The 18,805-nt window shown below is 42.8% G+C and overlaps 1 protein-coding gene across 1 annotated transcript in view; it reads right to left on the bottom strand.

The window, feature by feature from the left end:
- fbxl13 (F-box and leucine-rich repeat protein 13) overlaps window positions 1-18,805 on the bottom strand; it is a 255,100-nt gene that overhangs the window by 3,458 nt on the left and 232,837 nt on the right. The window contains 1 exon segment of the mRNA XM_041203120.1: window positions 17,675-17,844. Coding sequence (XP_041059054.1) covers window positions 17,675-17,844 — 170 coding nt within the window.

An 18,805-nucleotide genomic window follows, 5' to 3' on the forward strand; every position in this document is an offset into this window, starting at 1 on the left:
TATGCAGTGGATGCAGAAGGCAGCTCACCACCACCATTTCAGGGACAACTTGGCATGTCAATAAATGCTGGCCCACCAAGCGAAGGTCACATGCCGTGAATGAATGAATGCAATATCAAAATTCCGAGTTGGAGGGCCAACTTAACTGCTGTGCTTAGTGACCCATGCCAACATGGCACTCACCCTTCCCGATTGCAAGAGATCATTGAACCACTTGTCGCACCATATCATGGGAGCTGACCTCTTCTGCCACCTCCTCCCAGGCATGTTTCATCATGTGGGTGGGTGGGGTGGGGGCCTCCTCCTCCCGTCCATTGACACTATGATGTCGTGCCATGCTGCCACCTCCTCGAGGAGGACAGCGAGGCACTCATCTGAAAATCTCGGAGCGCACTGCCCCGCCGACCTGCCCTCCTGCCCAGCCTACTCTCTGAGAGCGCTCTCGGACATCCTTCTGTGCGCCATTGTTGGCAGCCTTTGAAAGGCTGCCTGCGCTGTTTTTAAACAGGCCGCTGGGTTGCCATTGGACCTGGCGGTCATTGGACTCCCGCCACCGCCCATCCCGTCCCGCAGTTCTCAGGATTTGTGAATCATGCTGGGCAGGCCTTAATTGGCTCGCCCGTGTAAAATGGCAGCGTGGAGCCGATCGCAGGCAGCGATCAGCTGCGTGCCCGCTCCTGAACAACCCACCCGCCATAGGAAAAATTCTACCCAATAAGACGAAGGAACAGAAGTAGGCCATTCAGCCCATTGAGTGTGCTCCACCATTCAATGAGATCATGGCTGATCTGCTAATCCTCAATTCCACTTGCTTGCCTTTTCCCCATAACACTTGACTCCCTACTGATTGAAAATCTGTCTATCTCAGCTTTAAATATACTTAACGACCCAGCCTCTACAGCCCTCCACAATAAAGAATTCCACAGATTCACTTCCCTCTGTGGGAAGAAATTCTTCCTCATCTCTGTCTTAAATAGATGACCCCTTACTCTGAGGTTATGCCCTCTGGTCCTAGAATCTCCCACAAGAGGAAACAACCTCTCAGCATCTACCCTGTCAAGCCCCCTAAGAATCTTATATGTTTCAATACAGTCGCTTCTCTTTCTCCTAAACTCCAATGAGTACGAGCCCAACCGACTTAACTTCTCCTCATAAGAAAATCCCTCCATACTGGGATCAACCTAGTGAACCTTCTCTGGACTGCCTCCAATGCCAGTATATCTTTCCTTAGATAAGGGGACCAAAATTGTTCACAGTATTTTAGGTGTGGTCTAACTAGTGCTTTGTATCGTTTTAGCAAGACTTCCCTATTTTTATACTCCATTCCCTTTGAAATAAAGGCCAGCATTCCATTTGCCTTTCCTTTTACCTGCTGAACGTGTATGTTGGCTTTTTGGGATTCATGCACGAGGACCTCCAAATCCCTCAGCTGCAGCTTTCTGCAATTTTTCTCCATTTAAACAATATTCAGCTCTTCTATTCTTCCTGCCAAAGTTCAGAACCTCATATTTTCCTACATGATATTCCATCTGCCAAGTTTTTGCCCACTCACTTAACCTGTCTATATCCCTCTGTCGACCCTTTGTGTCATCCTCACCACTTGCCTTCCCACCTATTTTTGTGTCATCCGCAAACTTGGTGATAGTATATTCACTTCCCTCATCCAAGTCATTAACATATATTGTAAATAATTGTGGCCCCAGCACTGATCCTTGTGGCACCCCACTAGTTACAGGTTGCCATCCTGAAAATGCCCCCCTTATCCCAACTCTCTGTCTATTAGTTAGCCAATCCTCTATCCATACTAATATACTACCTCCAACAGCATAGGCTCTTATCTTATTAAGTAGCCTTCTGTGTTTTCAAATGCCTTTGGAAATCCAAATACATTACATCTACTGGTTCCCCTTTATCTATCCTGCTTGTTACCTCCTCAAAGAATTCTAATAAATTTGTCGAGCATGATTTTCCCTTCATGAAGCCATGCTGACCCTGCTTGATTATGTTATGCATTTCTAAATGCTTTGCCATTGCATCCTTTATAATAGACTTTAACATTTTCCCAATAATGGATTTTAAACTAATTGACCTATAGTTACTTGTTTTTTGCCTCCCTCCCTTTTTGAATAAGGGTGTTACATTGGCAGTTTTCCAATCCTCTGGAACTTTTCCAGAATCTAAGGATTCTTGAAAGATTACTACCAGTGCATCCACTATCTCTGTAGTTACTTCCTTTAATATCCTAGGATGCAACCCATCAGGTCCGGAGATTTATTGGTCTTTAGCTCCATTAGTTTCCCTAGTACTTTTTCTCTACTGATAGTTATTGTATTTATTTCCTCCCCCCTTTTGCCCCTTGATTATTTAGTATGTTTGAAATGCTTCTACCATGAAGACTGATGCAAAGTATTTATTCAACTCCACTGCCATTTCCTGGTTCACCATTATTATTTCTCTAGCCTCATTCTTTAAGGAGCCTATGTTCACTTTGACCTCTCTCTTCCTATTTATATATTTAAAGAAGCTCTTACTGTCCATTTTTATATTACTTGCTAGTTTACCCTCAAAGTTTATTTTCTCCCTTTTTTTTGTCATCTTTTGTTGGTTTTGAAAACTTTCCCAATCCTCTGGCTTACCACTACTCTTTGCCACATTGTATGTCTTTTCTTTCAATTTGATACTAACCTTAACGTCCTTGGTTAACCATAATTGGTTTATCCCCTTCCTAGAATCCTTCTTCCTCACTGGGATATATTTTTGTTGTGAGTCATGAACTATTTTCTTCCGTCTGCCATTGTTCATCAACCGTCTTTTCTGCTAAGCTCCTTTCCCAATCCACTTCAGCCAACCCTGCCCTCAGTCCTTTGTAATTACCCTTATTTAAGTTTAGCACAGTTGTTTCCAACCCAAGTTTCTCTCTCAAACGGAATGCTAAATTCTACCACATTATGGTCAATGTTTCCTAGGGGACTCTTTACTCTGAGATCATTTATTAAACCTGCCTCATTACACATTAGCAGATCCAAAATAGCCTGATCCCTGGTTGGATTGGCAACATATTTTTCTAGGAAATTGTCCTGAATACACTCAATGGCCAGGATTTTGCAGTCGTCGGGCGGGCTCGTAGGGCGCAGGCGGGGGTGGGTGTGGTCGCGGCACCAACTGCCGCCCGCGATCAGCTCTGCACCGTGATTTCACGCAAGCGGGCCAAGTAAGGCCTGCCCTGCATGTCTCAAGAGTAGTAGTGCTGAGCGCTATCTGTGCAGGCGGGAGGAGGAGGGAGAGTTGGTCCAGCGCTCTTTCGCATGCATCTGCCTCAGGGAGATTGAAGCGCTTTTTACAAAAATAAACAAATACATTAAAAATTTAATGAAACACATCCCCTCGTGTAACTATGTCACATGACTGGGACATGTTTTTATTTTTCAAAGAAAATTTTTATTTAATTTGTAATACCTTTAGGAAAATTCATCCAGCTCGTAGATGAGGTTTCCTAAAAAATGTAAAGGCCACTTGGCTTTCTCACTTGCCCGCCAACCGTAAGGTTGGAAGGGCAGTGTAAAGTTCAGGTTAATGACCTGGTTAATGGCCTTAATAGACCTATCAATTATCAGCGGGCGCGCAGCCAACTCCGGCCAAGCGAAATATTGCGTGACTTCACGATGACGTGGGGACACATGCCTGATGTCATTGCGCATCATTTTACATTCGGGTGTGTCCAGTACGTGCCCGCATGCTGAATGTAAAATTCTGTCCTATGAATCCTTGCTCGTGGCTACCTCTGCCAATTTGATTTTTCCAATCTACATGAAGATTAAAGTCACCCACAATTAGCGCACTGCCTTTTTTTTAACATGCCCTCATTATCTCCTAATTTATTCTCTGTCCTATAGCATAGCTACTGTTAGGGGGCCTATAGACTACTCCCACCAGTGTCTTCTTCCCCTTGTTATTTCTTACCTCCACCCATACGGATTCTATATTTTCTGATTCAAGATTTCTTGCTGTTGTACTTATTCCATCTCGTACTAAGACCACTATCCCACCACCCCTTCCTTCCTGCCTGTCCTTTCGAAATGTCACATACCTCTGAATATTTAGTTCCCCGCTTTGATCTCCTTATAACCACGTCTCTGTAATGGTTGTAAGATCATACCTATTAAACTTATTTGTGCCGTTAATTCATTTATTTTGTTCCGAATACTACGTGCATTTAAGTAAAGAGCCATTTAAGTAAAGAGCCATTAACTTTGCCTTCTTACCATTTTACCCCCTTTGACCCTATTTGCTGCTTCTTAAAATATTTATACACTCTGTCCCTTCCTGTCACAGTCTAGGTATCATTACCTAAATAGCTGCCCTGCCATATCCTTTTGCTTTGTAAGCCTACGTATCCCCTTTACAGAACACTGCCCCCTCTATTTAGTTTAAAGCCCTCTCTACAGCCCTAGTTATTCAATTCACCAGGACACTCGTCCCAGCATGGTTCAAGTGAAGCCCGTCTCACCTGAACAGCTCCCTTCTACCCCAGTACTGGTGCCAGTGCCCCATGAACTGAAACCCATTCCTCCCACACCAATCAATGAGCCATGCCTTTAACTCCTTGATTTTATTTACCCTATGCCAGTTTTCCCATGGCTCAGGTAGTAATCCCGAGATTATTACCTTGGAGGTTCTGCTTTTTAATTTAGCTCCTAACTGTTCAAATTCTTTCAGCAGAACCTCCTTTCTAGTCCTATCAATGTTGTTGGTATCAACGTGGACAATGGCAACTGGATTCCTCCCCTCCTACTCCAAGTTCCTCTCCGCCCCTGAAGAGATGGCCATAACCCTGGCACCAGGCAGGCAACACAGTCTTCAGGACTCATGCTCATGGCTGCAAAGAACAGTATCTATCCTCCTAATTATACTGTCCCCTACCACTACTATGTTCCTATTTCATCGCCCCAGTTGAATGGCTCCCTGTACCACGGTGCCATGGTCAGTTTGCTCATCCTCCCTGCAGTTCCTGCTCTCATCCATACAACTTGCAAGAACCTCATAACTGTTGGACAATTACAGGGGCTGGAGCTCCTTGAAAGCTACCTCCTAGGTCCCCATACCTGTCTCACCTGCAGTCACACCCTCCTGTCACTGATCACAGGTCAAATTTGAATTACCTAATCTGAGGAGTGTGACCACCTCCTGGAACAAAGTGTCCAAGTAACTTTCCCCCTCCCTGATGTGATGCAATGTCTGCAGCTCAGACTCCAGCTCCTCAACTTCAATCCAAAGTTCCTCGAGCTGCAAACACTTTCTAGAGACGTGTTCGCTCTGGATCACCTTGGTGGCCAGCAACGCCCACATGCTGCAGCAGCAAAACATCACCCGTCCTGCCATCACTATCAGTTTTTTAATTTAATTTATTAATTGATTACTCCTAGTTTCCCTGCTCTTTACACTTGAAGATTCCCCAGCTCTTTCCATTTTATTGTAATTCATTTTTTTGCATACCAGTATCGATCCTATACTTAACAAGCTATTTTGAAAAAGAGAAAATAAGGACTAGAGACTTAAACACAAACTAAAGACCTTAATTTTACTTTAAAGACTAGAAATACCCACCAATCCTACTCACCAATCAGCTGCCCTCCCTGCTCTTTTTTTAAAATGAAGTCTCCACACTCTCCCCGCTCTTTTTTAAAAATGAACTTTCCACACTCTCCTCGCGCTTTTTTAAATTGATGTCTCCACACTCTCCCACTCTTTTTTAAAATGAAGTCTCCGCATTCTCCCTGCTCTTTTTTAAAATGAAGTCTCCTCACTCTCCCTGCTCTTTTTTAAAATGAAGTCTCCACACTCTCCGCACTCTTTTTTAAAATAAAGTCTCCACACTCACCCTGTTCCTTTTTAAAATGAAGTCTCCACACTCTCCCTGTTCCTTTTTAAAATGAAGTCTCCACAATCTCCCCGCTCTTTTTTTAAAAATGAAGTCTCCACACTCTCCCTGTTCTTTTTTTACAATGAAGTTCCACACACTCCCCGCTCGTCAACCATGGCTGAATAAGAAAGTTAAGGATAGAGTCAAATTGAAAGAAACACTGTACAAATCTGCAAAGATTAATGGTAGGTCAGAAGGTTGGTCACATTTTAAGAACCAACAAAGAATGCCAAAAAAACAAATAATGAGGGAGAAAGTAAAGTATGAGAATAGATGCATTGGAGATAATCTTCCAAAATTCCTTAGATTCTGGAAGGGTCCCAGGAATAAAATAGAAAATGTTTAATGTAACATTTTTATCCAAGAAAGGAGAAAACCAGAAAGCAGGAAACTACAGACCAGTTAGCCTAACATCTGTCAGGAAAATTGCTAGAATCCATTATTAAGGAAATTATAGCAGAATACTTTAAAAAATCATAACTTGATCAGGCAAAGTCAACATGGCTTTGTGAAAAGGAAATCATGTTGTCAAGGGTTATGAATGGCAGTCAGGAAATTGGAATTGAGACCACAGCCAGATCAAGCATGATCTTACTGAATGGCAGAGCAGGCTCAAAGGGCTGAATGGCTTACTCCTGCTCCCAAGTGTTATATTCCTAAAAGATAGAGGGAGGGAGGGTGGAAGACAATTTTAACATCATAGCATGTGTTTCCTGTAGGTCAACATGGTTGCCAGGAGAACCCTGATGAGATTGGGTGGTATTTTATCCATTTCTGCTACATTAAAGCTGCTGTAAAAGTATAAGTTGTTCACTGTTCAGTACAAAACTTTTTGTCTTATGGTGATGAGGGATATTAATTCTAGTTAGAGAAAGTCTTTTTACATCTTTTGGTTAAAATATAGTGAAACCAAATGCCGAGTAAAGCTACGGTGGCTGACCCTTGTTCTGCTATAAATGCATTCTGCTATCTTATCTTTATGCCACTATCAGCACCATCTTTAGTCTTCAGTACTACCATTAACATTCCGTTTGTCTTGTGTCCATGACATCTTTGTCAATCTCTCCTGTGCTCCCACCTATTTGCTCCACCTGCTCCACCCCCTCTTAAACAGTATAAAATCCATCACATTTCTACTTCTCTTTAGCTATGAAGAAGAGTCACATGGACTCAAAACATTAACTCTATATCTCTCTTCACAAATGCTGCAAGACCTGCTGAGTTTGTTCAGCATTTTCTATTTATATTTTAGCTACAGTGGCTGTTCTCTTTCCACTTTGGTTACAGAAAAAATCTTTTATCTTACACTATTTCTTGCTTCAAACATCTTTATTGACACTGCTGGGCTAGTTTCCAAATTGTGGACAGTTTTGTGCTGTGGACCTGCACTTAACAGGAACTAGTTTGACTCTCCAAATTTATTACACATAAAGCCCTCATGGCACAAACATTAGTTGCATTTGAACCCATTGCAGAGTTGAAATGCCAATTCAACGCCCAAGCTTTTAACCACTGAACACGTGTGCACACCTCAAACACATCAGACAACTAGTCAAAAAATGAAATGGCCATTCTGGTCACCATGCTATGAATGACAGTGAGTTGATCGATCTCCTATTGTCGAAAGGCAGAAGGCTCATGAATACATGTAACCAAGTTCCAGTGCTGTAAATAAAATCTCAGAGCTCTTCCTATAAAGGTACTGCACTCAGAGGTGCTTCTTATGTTCATTGCAGATTGTGATTCTGTGAGTATTGCTTTGGGTTGTTCTTTTGATGCACTTCGAGAGAAGAAACAAGAGTCTGGTTATGAGTGCTGCTTTGCTATACCTGCACTCAATTGAAGTGAAGAGGAGAAGGACCAGCACCAAGGGTGACCTGAGGAAGGAGTTACAGGATGGCTGCTGAGAAGGCAGCCACAGAGGAAGCATTTATGCAGAAGGCCTTAACCACCTCACAGTGTGTATAGGCCAGAAGCTCAGTTTCCTTGACTTTGCTGACTTTGTGGCCATGCTAGTTGCAGTGTAAGTGAGCACTGCTCTCAAATTTTATGCCAATGGATTCTTTCAGCCTGCCATGGGGGACACATGACAGTGTCTCAGTCAGTCTCTCACAAATGCACTAGGCAATTGTTTGTTAGGGTGAGTTTGTATATCTCCTTTCCAGCTGATGAAATTTGTGTTTGCCGCTGTGGTTGGTTTCCACAGGTGCAAGATGATATAAACTGCACAGATAGCCACCAGGGCTGAATAGCCAAGAGCCTTTGCTAAATACAAGTGTTTCCAGTCCATTAACATTCAGTTGGCGTGCAACCACAATACCGAGGGAATACTTAGGGAACTTAATATTACTTTAGTCATCTTTTGCCCTGGGACCAATCTTAAAGAATGGCTACTTTGGAACAAGGAATTCCTGTTTATACCATCACTGATAACATCTCTTCAGAATCCCATCACTCCACAGCAGAACCGGTACAAGAGTAGCCACATCACTGAGAGGTGTGTCATATAGCAGGTGATCAGGATACCAGGATTGAGGTTCAGGTAATTTGAAAGGCCTAGAAGCTCCTGCAAAATGTGCCAGTCAGATTATCCAGAATAATAGTGGCATATTGCATCCTGCATAATATTGTTTATCAAAGGACTGGAGATATAGATGGAAACGGCCTGCAGGCCTCATAATGTGATGAGAAAGGGGATGGAGGACATAACACACAGGCTGAGGACCATCTTGCAGCTTCAGAAGCAAGTGATACTATCATAGCTTGGTGCATCAAGTAGACTTGTCAGCCCTACTACTTGTGACCAGATCCGATCTAATATGTCCACCAGCTTCCTTAAACTCGAGCATCTAATGGAGCCCAGAGTCGGCAAGGGAGAGGTTAAAAATTGCTGATTTCAAGGGCTCTTCCTGCAAGCCACATGCCCATGCAAAGTTGAAAACCTCTGCAAACATGCTGGAAGTGGACTCCTCCTCTTCTTTGCCATAAGGGATCGAGTGCCTGGCAGGATTGCCAACACCTTACACATTTATTCAGTATCTCCCTTTTCAATGCTAACCCCTAGAGTTCTACATCTCTGTCCTGCTAGGCAGAACTTGGAAAGGCAATACCCTTCACATGTATTCTCCTCAGAACTTGGAAAGGCAGTACCCTTCACATGTATTCTCCTCAGTTTTCCCTGCCATCACTATCTTCGTCTGCTCACTTGTGCTATCAGACTCACCAGATGTCAGTCCATCTATCTGGCTAACTCACCCCTTGATTACCTTAAACTCAACAAATGAGGAGGCTATCACTTGGCTTTGGGGATTTTCATTCATCAAATAAATAAACCCACTTGGTGTGCCAGTATCCATGCTGGTGCATGTAGCATGGTACAGTGCATCCTCAGGAGCAATGAGATTCTCCAAGGTGTTGTTGCCTTCCTCTGTGGGCAGAAATTCATGTTATACTCGTGAGGGCCCTGCAGACAAGAAGAATGTGAAAATTTAATAATGGTACTTGAAAGATGTTGTGCACATGAAGCATTTGACCATCCTACTTGATGTGTTGAAATCAACTGAAGGTGCAAATGGTTTGTAGGAGATGAACAGGTGTAAAGTTAAATTAGTCAACCTGGTTCCCCAACCACCCCATCACCAAGCACAGGAAGTGCTACCAGTGTCTCCACCACCAAGGGTCATTTCTACAATCTTTGGTGGGTCTCTGCCAGTCCTGTCCCTCCTGGTACAATGTACTCTTTCCTTCTGCAAAGGTGGCAGGGTGCAGTTAAAGGTGGTCAGCAAGAATGTGCTTTCTTTGGATGTTGTGTAATAAGTGAAAGTGAGAACAAACAGATGCAAAGGAATGGGATGTCATGCATTTGCAGAAAATAGCTATAGTGTGAATTGAGAAGGTCTGCTGGGAATAGATGCGAACTGAGTAGCTCACGAGATGACGGTGTGGTTAAGGACTGCAGTGAAAGTAGGAAGCAGAAAGAGAGCATGTGTAAGGAGTGAGTATGAGAAATATTCCTGTGAACCATCGCATTTGGTGCAGGAGGTGAGTAAAGAAGAACGTGCTGACCTTTCCAGAGTCAGGGTATTTAAACATTATCTTCACTTGATCCAGGACCATGGTGTGGCTCTCTTACTGGTAAATTCCTCTGTCATTTCTATTCATTCCTTCTTTATGGTGGTGACGGGTTTCTTGGAGGGAACAGCACATCCTCCTGGCCCTCACTGCAACCAGCATGACCTCCATGGAAGCATTTGAGAACCAGGTAATTGTCTTCTCTCTTTTCAGCCATGTCACTGATTTATGATTGCACTTTCCAGTCAATGGGCTCATCCTCAGACTCTCTTGCATGGTGGGTCTGAGGCCTTAACTACTGGATGAGAAATTCCATCATGTTGGTGAGCAGCTCACTGCAATTGCTTGATCCTGATTAGAAACCCAGAAGCATTACGGAAATTATGTCTGGATTTCCATGTCACATGGTATTGCAGACTCATTGCCCACCACCTGTCTTGCATGCTCCATTCTTGAATCCAAGTTAAAACTGGGGGCATTGTCTCTCAGAACTGTAAAATGAGGTTGCCACTGAGCTGTTTTTTCACCAGCCATATAGTATATATGCTGAGCTGGAGCTTGGAGCTGCTTCTCCTTCAGTTTTTGTCCCTGATTGGCACCACAGATATGGATTTGCATTTATTAATTTTGCTTCCAATCTCCACCCCTCCATCATTTTCACGTGGGCCATCTCTGACACTTCCCTTCCCTTCCTTGACCTCTCTGTCTCAATCTCTGGTGATAGACTGTCCACCAATATCCATTACAAACCTACCGACTCCCACAGCTACCTCGACTACAGGTCCTCACACCCCACTTCCTGTAAGGACTCCATCCCATTCTCTCAGTTCCTTCGCCTCCGTCGCATCTGTTCCGATGATGCTACCTTCAAAAACAGTTCCTCTGACATGTCCTCCTTCTTCCTTAACCAAGGTTTTCCACCCACGGTCGTTGACAGGGCCCTCAACCGTGTCCGGCCCATCTCCCGCGCATCCGCCCTCACGCCTTCTCCTCCCTCCCAGAAACATGATAGGGTTCCCCTTGTCCTCACTTAGCACCCCACCAGTCTCCGCATTCAAAGGATCATCCTCCGCCATTTCCACCAACTCCAGCATGATGCCACCACCAAATACATCTACCCTTCATCCCCCCTATCGGCATTCCGTAGGGATCATTCCCTCCGGGACACCCTGGTCCACTCCTCCATCACCCCCTACTCCTCACCCCCCTCCTATGGCACCACCCCATGCCCACACAAAAGATGTAACACCTGCCCCTTCACTTCCTCTCTCCTTACCGTCCAAGGGCCCAAACACTCCTTTCAAGTGAAGCAGCATTTCACTTGCATTTCCCCCAACTTAGTCTACTGCATTCGTTGCTCCCAATGTGGTCTCCTCTACATTGGAGAGACCAAACGTAAACTGGGCGACCGCTTTGCAGAACACCTGCGGTCTGTCCGCAAGAATGACCCAAACCTCCCTGTTGCTTGCCATTTCAACACTCCACCCTGCTTTTTTGCCCACATGTCTGTCCTTGGCTTGCTGCATTGTTCCAGTGAAGCCCAACGCAAACTGGAGGAACAACACCTCATCTTCCGACTAGGCACTTTACAGCCTTCTGGACTGAATATTGAATTCAACAACTTTAGGTCTTAAGTTCCCTCCTCCATCCCCACCCCCCTTTCTGTTTCTTCCCCCTTCCTTTCGTTTTTTTCCAATAAATTATATAGATTTTTCTTTTCCCACCTATTTCCATTATTTTAAAATATTTTTAAATCTTTTATGCTCCCCCACCCCCACTAGAGCTATACCTTGAGTGCCCTACCATCCATTCTTAATTAGCACATTCGTTTAGATAATATCACCAACTTTAACACCTATGTGTTCTTTTGTTCTGTTATCTGTGACATCTTTTGATGATCTGCTTCTATCACTGCTTGTTTGTCCGTACAACCACACCAACCCCCTCCACTTCTCTCCCCCCACCCAAACCCTCCTCCCCCACACACCTTAAACCAGCTTATATCCCTCCCTTTCTTGGATTCACTCAAGTTCTGTCGAAGGGTCATGAGGACTCGAAACGTCAACTCTTTTCTTCTCTGCCGATGCTGCCAGACCTACTGAGTTTTTCCAGGTAATTCTGTTTTTGTTTTGGGTTTGCACTATTCATGCATGTTAGTGATTCACATAGGCTCCTTTAGCTGACTGTTGGTATGTGTTGTTTTACTTGTCTATCTTTGTTTTCAAATCTTCTTTTGCTACTTCTTTTTCCTGCTCTTTCTCTTATGTTTAGCTGTTTCCAAATGAATTTAGCAGAACCAGTGGGTCTCCTGTAATAAGCTCCTAAATGAGGGCAGCATATAGTAAAATTAAAGCTCAATTTATTTTTTTTTTAATTCATTCACGAGATGTGGGCGTCACTGGCTAGGCCAGCATATATTATCCATCCCTAATTGCCCCTGTTCAGAGGGCAGTTAAGAGTTAACCACATTGTTGATGCCTAAAGGTCTCACAACAGAAAGAAGCTGATGCAGCTTGGGGTAAGAAAATTGGCCCAAGTTGATCCTTGGCACCTATTATTGGCCTGCAAGTAGAACAGGGAACCAATGAGCGAATTAGAAAACAGTTCTACAGGGTGGTGTTATAGAGAATTTAAGTTGCCTATCTATTAAATGCTGTTAGGAGGAAATTAAAAATGCTAAGAGAGAACACCATAAGAATTTACTGAAAAACCCTTAAAATCTCCAGGCAGACATGGCTGCTAAATATATTAAGAGTTGAAGATTACCAGATGAACATTACACAGCCTTGAGAGTCAGACTGGAGACACAAGCAGGACATAAATTAGATCAAGTGTACTCCCTCTCACATAGGAAAGGGGCAGATGATTTAAGCTTAGATATGGGAAGTCATACAATGGACAAAGAGGGGTCTTTGATGAAACGCAAGCAGTCTTGAGTTGTGGGAACCAAGGTTTTTGTGTACGTGTTTTAATTTTGATTGGATAATATAATTATGTATAAACCCTTTAGAATAATTGGTTAGCAAAATCAAATGTTTATGTACTCAATAGGATAGAGTTAGCATAGGACCGGTGTGTTGGTTACCGATTGGATGTATTCAATGTACTCAAATGTATTATGATAAGAAAAAGTACAAAAGTAATGAAATGTAATCAATATGGGAGCTGGGTCTTCATTCTTGGAATGATTATGGCTCCCCGGCACATGCTTGAATAAAACCGGTTAAAGGAAGCCTGAGTCTCTTTGGTTGCTGTGTGATCGGAGATTGTAACTTCTCCTCTTCAACTGGCCTTTGTGGTAGTTGCAGGATCGGAGGGTGTACCTTCTTCAAATGCACAAGTGGATGGTTCCCTGGAGGTCCAGAATGGAGCACAGTTTCAAGGGAGGCAAGGCAGAAAATATTTACTGATACTGTCAATAAATATTTTTAACATGCCAAGGAGCATACAAAGAAAAATCACATGGTGGATTTTTCTTTCAGTAGTGACTTGAAATATTATCTGATCAAGTGGGACATTGACAATAATTAAGGTGTTCAAAATGTCCAGTTGGATAGAATGTTTAGGTTGGTTAGGAATAGGAGAACATATAAAAAACACATAAGCAGGGAACCAAATTAGAAGTATTTCTTCTCGGAAAGTCACCATTCTCTGAAACATATTATGGAATCATGCAGTAGTTATGAATTTCCTACAGCCCTTCAAAAATGGGTCAACAATTTCCTGAGAAAGAAGAGATTTCTAATTATAGATGAAAATATGAAGGCTTGCCGGAATTAGAAGGATTTATGGGTTCGCGTGGTCTCCTGGATTGCTTGATTGTGATAGGAGGTTGGAGAGGAATTTCTCAGAGCTTTAATTGGCTTCAGGTTCTTATGTCTCTCTAAAGAGAATATATTACTGGGGAAAAGGGAAAATCAGCAGATAAATAGAAAAATGATGTACCTATAAACACTATGCCTAAAAGAAGTAGGTTTAGTGACAGGATGGTTCCTTCCCATCCTTTTTCATATTTGTATGTATGGTGGTCAGTATCTTTGTATGTGAAACTATTCAAACAGATGTTGGGATCTGCAAAATGTCTCCCATATGGAGAAGTTGGGACTTTTTTCCTTGGAGAAAAGAAGGCTGAGAGAAGATTTGATAGAAGTATTCAAAATCATGAGGGGCCTGGACAGGGTAGATAGGGAGAAATTGTTCCTATTGGTGGAAGGATCGAGAACCAGAGGGCACAGATTTAAGGTGATTGGCAAAATAAGCAAAAGCATATCTATGGATGTTCCACTGCACCTTTCTGGAAGATACACCAAGTTTCCCAAGTATGGCAAGCTATGGTTACTTCCAGAGTTAGAGGCCCAGGCATGAATCAGGCAAAGTCCTGCCCCTATTGAAGTTGGACTGCTGTAAGAGCTTGAAGGAAAATCTTTCTTAAGTTTATGGCTTGGTTGCTCAGGTGGGACAGTCTTGGGATTGTCAACCTAGCACCTTTTAGTAAGTCTCTACAGCCCCTCATGGAGTGAATTCATGGAATGCGACATTGCAGGATCCTCTATTTTCTGGTTGGCGGTAAAGCTGATGTAGTCAACAGTTCTCTTCAAATTGAGCATCTTAGATACTAAGGCCTCAATTTCTAACCTCCTTTACCTAGCAAGAGTAGTGTGTAGGAGGGGTTTGTCAACTTTAAGTTCAGACAGCCTATCCAATACCTCCTCCTTATCAATTTTAAACCCTTCTAATGACTGAATTTCCTCCTCTCACCATGACCTGGGTAGCATCTTCTTCCTTGGTAAAGACAGATGTAAGTATTCATTTAATATCTCAGCCATGCCGCCTGCCTCCATGTGCACTGTAACCCTGATTTACACTCTAGTACTTTCCCCCTTACTCTGACCCCATATTTAAATTACTATTCTCTATTTCTGTTTTAATGCTATCCATTCCATATACTTGTACATGTCATGTCATTTTGGCCTCTTGCCCTAATTTTACAGCGTACAATGGCAATCAAGAATACTGCAGATGTATTGAATACTGTGTCGCTACTTCCTCCCCTCCACTCCACTAGACTTCAATGCTACACCTGGCATTTCATTCAAGAAAAATGTTTCTGGACTGCCAGCTAGGAATCAACATGCTCAGAAAACTGATGTATTTATTTAAATGAGGCACCAGTTTTAGAGAAAATTTTAAACCCTCCTTGTAGTCTATGGTTGGTATCAATTACTATTAATTCATTACAATACAGAAAGCCAATTCCGCACTTGAGTGCTGTTTTGTGTTGCATTAGAGTGCTTAAATTGGAGTTTGGTGAGAGAGGGAGTCCAGTGAAGAGGAAAGGAGGGATGTTTTCATTTTCTACCTTTCCTTAGTAAGAAGAGTGGCGGCCTTGGTAAGTAGGACCTGGTGAGTATTTCTTCTGTTCTTAATATTCGCTAAACTACAGGAAGTAAAACTGAAGGGTATAATTTAAGGGTAAGTCACAACTCGGTCAAATGGAATGTTCCTCCTATTCGATGTGGGAAGTCAGGAACACTTCCAGTGTCCACCGTGATCAGATGTGCAGGAAGTGTCCCCAGCTGCAGCTACTCAAAACCTGTGTTTCAGAGCTGGAGTCACCGCTGAGCATCCACAAGGATGAGATCTTTGTGGATAATGCATACAGTGAGGTGGTCACACTGTAGGTTAAGAGTCCACAGACAGAAAGGGAATAGGTGACTGCCAGACAGAGTAAAACCACTAGGCAGGTAGTGCAGGAGTCCCCTGGGTCCATCTCCCTCTCTAACAGATTTTCTGTTTTGGATACTGCTGGGGGAGATGGTTTCTCAGGGGAATGCAGCAAGAGCCAAGTCTGTGGCACCACAAGTGGCTCAGCTGCACAGCGGGGGGAGAAAAAAGAATGGAAGAACAATAGTGCTAGGAGATTCTATCATAAGGGGAACAGATAGATGTTTCTGCAGCCACAGACGTGACACCAGGATGGTACGTTGCCTCCCTGGTGTCAGAGTTAAGGATGTCACTGAGCAGCTGCAGGACATTCTGAAAGGGGAGGATGAACAGCCAGAGGTTGTGGTCCATATTGGCACCAACAACTTGGTAGAATGAGGTCCTGAAAGCAGAATATAGGGAGCCAGGAAATAAATTAAAAATCAGGACCTCAAAGGTAATAATCTCAGGATTACTCCCAATGCCACCTACTAGCAAGATCAGGAATAGGAGAATAGATCAAATGAATGAGTGGCTGGCGAGATGGTGTAGAAATGAGGGATTTGGATTACTGAGGCATCGGGACTGATTCTGGGGAAGATGGGATCTGTACAAGCTGGGCGGGTTGCATCCCAGCAGGACCGGGACCAATATCCTTGCAGGGTTATTTGCTAGTCCTGTATGGGAGGGTTTAAACTAGATTAGCGGGAGTTGTCTGTAGACCTCCAAGCAGTAGTGGTAAGGTAACAAGGGTGTTACAGTAATCATGGGTGACTTTCATCTATATCCAGACTGGGCAAACCAAATTAGCAATAATACAGTGGCAGATGAATTCCTGGAAGGCGTATGAGGTGGTTTCTTAGACCAATATGTCGAGGAACCGACTAGGGAACAGGCTATCCTAGATTTGGTATTGTGCAATGAGAAGGGGTTAATTAATAATCTTGTTGTGTGGGGTCCTTTAGGGAACAATGACCATAACATGATAGAATTCTTCATTTGAAAGGAAAGTGAAGTAGTCCAATCTGAAACTAAAGCCCTAAATCTAAACAAAGGAAACTATGAAGGTATGAGGCATGAGTTGGCCATGATAGGTTAGTGAGCTTTATTAAAAGGCTTGACGGTGGATAGGCAATGGCTAATATTTAAGGAACGGATGTATGCATTGCAACAGTTATACATTCCTTTCTGGTGCAAAAACACAACAGGAAAAGCGGCCCAACCAAGGCTAACAAAAGAAACTAAGGATAATATTAGATCCAAAAGGAGTCATATAAAATTGCTAGAAAAAGTAGCAAGCCTGAGGATTGGGAGCAGTTTAGAATTCAGCAAAGGAGGGCCAAGAAATTGATTAAGAGGGGAAAAATAGAGAATGAGAGTAAACTTGTAAGGAACATAAAATCGGACTTAAAAGCTTCCATAAGTGTGTTGAATAAGAAGAAGAATAGCAAAGATAAATGTAGATCCCTTACAGGCTGAAATGGGAGAATTTATAATAGAGAACAAGGAAATGGCAGAGCAAGTAAACAACTACTGCATTAGCCATGATCATTTGAATGGCAGAGCAGGCTTGAAGGGCTGAATGACCTACTCCTGCTCTTATTTTCTATGTATCTATGTTTCAGTCTACAATTCTGCTACAAAACCACTTTGCTTTATACTTCTTGCCTTCTTTCAAAATCCTCAAAAACCCAACTCTTTGATCTTCCCCTGTAAATCCATCTTGCATCCTGTCCTTCTTGGTGTCTAATTTTTCCTCTAAGGTGCTCTGAGATGTTTATTTCATGTCAATAGTGCCATAGAAATATGCATGATTATTGGCACTGCCTGCTCTTAAAGGATATTTTTAAATTTGGGTAATTGGTCAAATTCTTATCTTCCATCCTCAGTCTAGGTTTTTATATTTTCTCCATTTGTCTAAACACAAGAAAACACAGGAGATTTCTTTGCATGTATTATAATAATACTAGAGTTGATTACACTTACTTGGTGATATTTGTGCAGTACAGCATCTTGAGAATTCGTAGCTTTTTGCAGCCTTTTTTTAGGAATGTAAGTATCAAATCAGTAAGATTGACACAACCCGAAATATCCAAGAAGTAGATATAATGGCACACTCCTGCCAGATACTGGATGCTTAAATCAGTAATCTGATGAATTAATGAAAAGAAAACAAAAAAATGAAATCTCACTTTACAAATACAACATTTTATTAAAACAATCACCATAACTCTAAGGCTGAGACTTCAGTGTAGTAATGAGTGAATGCTGCAATGTTGGAGATGCTGGCCTTTGGATGAGATAGTAAACCAAACCCCCTCAGATTGATGCAAAAGATTCCATGGCACAACTCAGAGAGGAGTTCTGATGTCCTGGGCAATATCTACCCTCAGCCAACAAGGAGAAAACAGATTATCTAGTCATTTATCCCATTGCTGTATGTGGAAATTGCCTGCTTTTTCCCTGCATTATGACAGTGACTGCCACTCTTGAGGTTGTGAAAGTGCTAAATAAATTAAGGTTTAATATTTTGAAATAATGACTGCAGATTTAATCCTCTTACCCTGTGAGAATGGTGCTTGGGAGGGGTTAAAATTAGGACAAATGGACTGACTAGCCTGTGGTCACTCCATTCCTGCCTGACACATTTCGCCTTTGCTAACTTTCAAGCTGGCCAGCTGGCAGCTGCTCGGGCAGGCAGGGGCCTAATTCACATTCAAAAGTCATTGCCTGATGATGTTGGTGCCTTGAGAGTGGCTCCCAATTCCGGGGTGGAGGGGATCTGTTCCCTAAATGATGCAAAGGACTTTGAATGGGGAAAGGGTCATGACGATTGCGACTGTGGGGAGGACCCTTCAGGATTTGGGGGAGGAAATACTCCTTCTGGCCCAAGAACAGTGCTGTCTGTAAAGGCACTTTCTTTTTCCCTGAAGCTGTTCTTGCCTCCCTTCAGCTGAAATTTTCTGAGGCTTGGGAATTCCAGCCTCCCACTGTAAAATCTGCAAAGTGGGTTAAATCAGAGGCTGCCAGCCTCATTAAAATATTTAAGTTATCAACCTGAATTCTGGGACAAAAACAAAAATAACTGGAAAAGCTCAGCAAGTCTGACAG

This window comes from Carcharodon carcharias, chromosome 13, assembly GCF_017639515.1.
Source record: "Carcharodon carcharias isolate sCarCar2 chromosome 13, sCarCar2.pri, whole genome shotgun sequence".
NCBI classification, from domain to species: Eukaryota; Metazoa; Chordata; class Chondrichthyes; order Lamniformes; family Lamnidae; genus Carcharodon; species Carcharodon carcharias.